The following is a 4,178-nucleotide window of genomic DNA, read 5'->3' as shown; positions in this document are numbered from 1 at the left end:
TCTTGCTCTCTCTCCCTCTCTCTCTCTTGCTCTCTCTTGCTCTCTCTCTCCCTCTCTCTCTTGCTCTCTCTCTGTCTCTCTCTCCCTCTCTCTCTCTCTCTCTCTCTTGCTCTCTCTCCCTCTCTCTCTCTTGCTCTCTCTCTCTCTTGCTCTCTCTCTATCTCTCTCTCTCCCTCTCTCTCTTGCTCTCTCTCTCTCCCTCTCTCCCTCTCTCTCTCTTGCTCTCTCTCTCTCTCTCTTGCTCTCTCTCTCCCCCTCTCTCTCTCTTGCTCTCTATCTCTCTCTCTCTCTTGCTCTCTCTCTCCCTCTCTCTCTCTTGTTCTCTCTCTCTCTCTGTCTGCCTCGCAGTTTTTCATTACATCTCACACTCTTCTCTCACTCCCTCTCTTCTTGCTCTGTCCATCTGTCGCTACTTTTCTTCAAACTGTCTTTCTCTGCCTCCCTGTTTTTCAATAAAGAACCAGAGCAAGGTGGGGGGGGGGGTGTCCGGGTGGTCTATTCCGTTGCCTGCCAACACGGGGATCGCCGGTTCAAATCCCCGTGTTACCTCCGGCTTGGTCGGGCGTCCCTACAGACACAATTGGCCGTGTCTGCGGGTGGGAAGCCGGACGTGGGTGTGTGTCCTGGTCGCTGCACTAGCGCCTCCTCTGGTCGGTGGGGGCGCCTGTTCGGGGAGGGGGGGAGGGGGAATAGCGTGTTCCTCCCACGCCCTCCGTCCCCCTGGTGAAACTCCTCACTGTCAGGTGAAAAGAAGCAGCTGGCGACTCCACATGTATGGGAGGAGGCATGTGGTAGTCTGCAGAACCTCCCCGGGTCACCAGAGGGGGGAAGGGGGGGGCAGCGACCGGGACGGCTCGGAAGAGTGGGGTAACTGGCCAAATACAACTGGGGAGGGAAAGGGGGGAAAATCCCCCCCCCCAAAAAATAAACAGAGCAATGAGAGGGCAAAGGGCATCAGGTGCAGACAGTTCCTCATTCTCTCACGCACATGCACGCACACGTGCGCGCGCACACACATGCATGCACATAAATAGAGAAGCACTCACACTATCAGTCAGATACACGCAGGTATATTCTCGGTCTGTGTTTCCTGCAAAGGTCTAGTGTGTGTGTGCGTGTGTGAGTGCGTGCGTGCGTGCGTGTGTGTGTGTGTGGGTGGGTGATGGAGAACAGTGAAGCTGTCTAAATGAAGACTTCCTCTCATTCTGCTGCAGGGGCGTCTTCCCGGAGAGGCCCGTAGCCGCTCTGAAAGGTAGGAATTCCTGTCACCGCGTCTGTCGGAAACGGCCCGCGGCTACAAGACCAACGCAGGGGTTTCCTCACACGCGCGCACACGCACGCAAACGTTCACAAAACATGCACGAACGAGGTCGGCGGTTCTCCGTCTGTTAGCTGAGATCATTCGCTGGGGTTATAATGCGTTATAACCGGGTTGTTATCGCGGTATTCGCTTGGCTTCGCGTGGACCGGACGCTGGGTTGTTTTTGCTGCTCGGACAAGCGCGTGCAGACGGGAAAGAGCCCGTGCACGGCAGCCGGAGTCCCGCGACATATGGCGAAGCCATGCACGTCCTCTGCGGAGACTCGGAGATGCGCTGATGTCCCGCCGCGTGTGATGCTCGCGCCCTCCCCTCTTGCCTTTCCCACTAATGAGGCACTACTGTAAAGAAACAAAGGAGCAGGGACTGCTTATTTTGGGGGGGGTTTTACAGGGGGGGGGGTGCACAGCTTGGTGCGGCGCAAAAGGTCTCGCTGCACAGTCCCGCGCTCCTCTGACAGAAGGCGCGTGTTTGTGTTTAGCGGCGTGTCGGCGGAAGGACGGAAATTCGCCGAGAGTTTGAAGCTGCAACGCCGAACAGCTTCCACACGCAGGCGGGCGGCGCGCCGCTTCTTCTGGCGGCGACGCGAACAGTTTCTGCACTCGCTCACTCTTCTGCGTGCAGCGTGACGTGCGCGCGCGCTCGCACGCGCGTCACTTCTGTTCGTGCCATCGCGACTTAAACTCGCACGAGGCGCGCGACGAACGGAAAAGAGGAGCAAAACCCAACTCGCCGCCCGCCGCGGCAACCGCGCGTGCTGCCGCCCCCCCCCCTCCCTCCGCCACCACGCCGGACGTCACGGCAAAGTCATGACGCGAAGTAAAGTTTGTGTAAGCAACGTGGATCTTGACCCACACACACACACACACACACGAGAGTCGCATATGTCCGTGTGTGCTCGTTGCATCCGCGGCGTCCCAGCTGCGCTGCGGGGCCGCAGGGACACGCAGAAGCCGTCGGTGATGGCGAGGCTGCAACTCAAACGGCTCTTTGTTTGCGCCAGTGACTCATTTTCAAGACGCTGTCCGCTGCCAGTTTCAATCCGGAAGCGCATGGCAATTAGTCTGCGAGGTCCAGACAAACCAGAAAGTCTACTACGGTTTTTTTTAAAGGGGCCACGAATACATTTCCCGAACCCACCTATAGTGTTAAATGTAGCCTACACACGTTGCCCACAGCCGCCCCCCCCCGTCGCGTCCTTACTGGACAGGGTTTAGTAAAAAAAAAAAAAATTTTTTTAATAATTTTTTTTTAAATCGGCGAACCCAGCGTTGCAGTCAAACTAACGAGGAGTCCTCGTAAGACGAGCGTCCGTGTCGGTTTTCCAAGTGCATTGTGATGATCGTGGGCCGAGCCGATCGCATTTCAAGCCAGTGTCTCCGGCAAGGCTGCTCGCTCCGAGCTCACTTGTGGCTTCTCCGCTGCGCACACCGACATCAGCTCACACGTAAAAGTTTGGATTTGAGTAAAAACACACTCACGTACCCAGATGTGGACGTCCGCTTCGGCTCCGTAGGTGTTTTATTTTTTTTAATTTTTTTTTCAAAGTGGATCCTGTATAGTGCGTTTGTTTTCCATGCTGATGCCGTCTGGACGACGGGTCTGGAGACTGTAAGGGGATCCGGAGGATTTTTTTTTCTCTCTCTCTCTCTCTCTCTCTCTCTCTCTCTCTCTCCCCTTCTTCAGAGCAGGAAGTCGGAACGCGCAGACAGAGAGCCGGCTCACTTCCTCTCTCGCATTATTCCCCAGGCGCTCGGCCGTCTGTGTAAACACGCTTTTCCCTCTCTACACACACACACACACACACACACACACACACATACACACACAAGCACACACGCACACACACACACACGGATGCGGGCGCAGTCTCAACCTTTACACACACTCGGTAATATTGTAGCTAATTCCGACTACCCTCTGTGCAGGGCGGACTGACGTCACTGTCTTCCTGCCCACCGGGAGGGGTTCCTGTTTCTACACACACACACACGCACACAGACACACACACACGCACGCACGCACATAAACCTTTACTGTCCAGCAGCGAGATTGAAACCCAAATCCGATGCGGAGGGCTAAATGGGGTGTCATACGGTCAGAATGTGCAGAGATGTCGGACATCGCATACCTACGGCGCACCATCATACTAAATAATGAGGTGCGCGAGCAAAAACAGCGCGCACGGGCGGGCGCGCGCGTCCGCACGAACTCATCTCATCCGCCTGATCCACGTGTTGCTCGGTAAAAGCGGCAGAGAAACGCGCTATAGGCGTGCGGTTCATTTGGTATTTCATGATGAACCCCCCCCCCTCCGTGTGTGGGTGTGTGTGCGTGTGTGTCAAGGCCTCGGAGATCCGCCGGATTTTCTCTCACTAGCAGGAAATGTTGCTCACGGAGGATCTGTCAAGCAGCCAGGATACACTAATACACTAAACACGCACCGGCGCAGAGAGGAGAGACGGCTTCGTATGGGGCCTCCACGCTCAGCACGTCACCTTAACGGGGAACGCGTGTGAGTGTGGATACATTGTAACCCATCTGATAGTCCCCGGCCGTAACACTTGGCGTAAGTGTTTACGGATCGCTTCAAAGCTTCAGAACTTGAACGAAAACGAAACACATATACGTTCCACTCGCTCAGCAACTCGAGGGCCAGAGGTGGCGTCAATCAAAACCTTTTTTTTTTAACCCCCCCCCCCCCCAAAATACTGCGATCTCGTCCGCGTCTTGCGTTAAGGGCTTCCCAACCCCCCGGACGCTCCGCCCAGTACGTCACTAAGCCCCGCCCACGCCTTTGAACCGTCCGCAGCGCCAAACTCCAGGTGCGGCTGCTTTGTGCCTTCCGGGCGGAGGGACG

At 56.1% G+C, this 4,178-nt stretch overlaps 1 protein-coding gene across 1 annotated transcript in view; it reads right to left on the bottom strand.

The window, feature by feature from the left end:
- Positions 1–2,755, bottom strand: part of elk3 (ETS transcription factor ELK3) — a 12,488-nt gene extending 9,733 nt beyond the window's left edge. The window contains 1 exon segment of the mRNA XM_056275859.1: positions 2,726–2,755. Coding sequence (XP_056131834.1) covers positions 2,726–2,755 — 30 coding nt within the window.
- Between the last annotated feature and the right edge of the window lie 1,423 nt (positions 2,756–4,178).

The sequence above is a fragment of the Lampris incognitus genome, chromosome 3, assembly GCF_029633865.1.
Source record: "Lampris incognitus isolate fLamInc1 chromosome 3, fLamInc1.hap2, whole genome shotgun sequence".
Taxonomy (NCBI): Eukaryota; Metazoa; Chordata; class Actinopteri; order Lampriformes; family Lampridae; genus Lampris; species Lampris incognitus.
The sequence above is the reverse complement of the archived record's forward strand: the minus strand, read 5'-3'. Positions and strand labels throughout refer to the sequence as shown.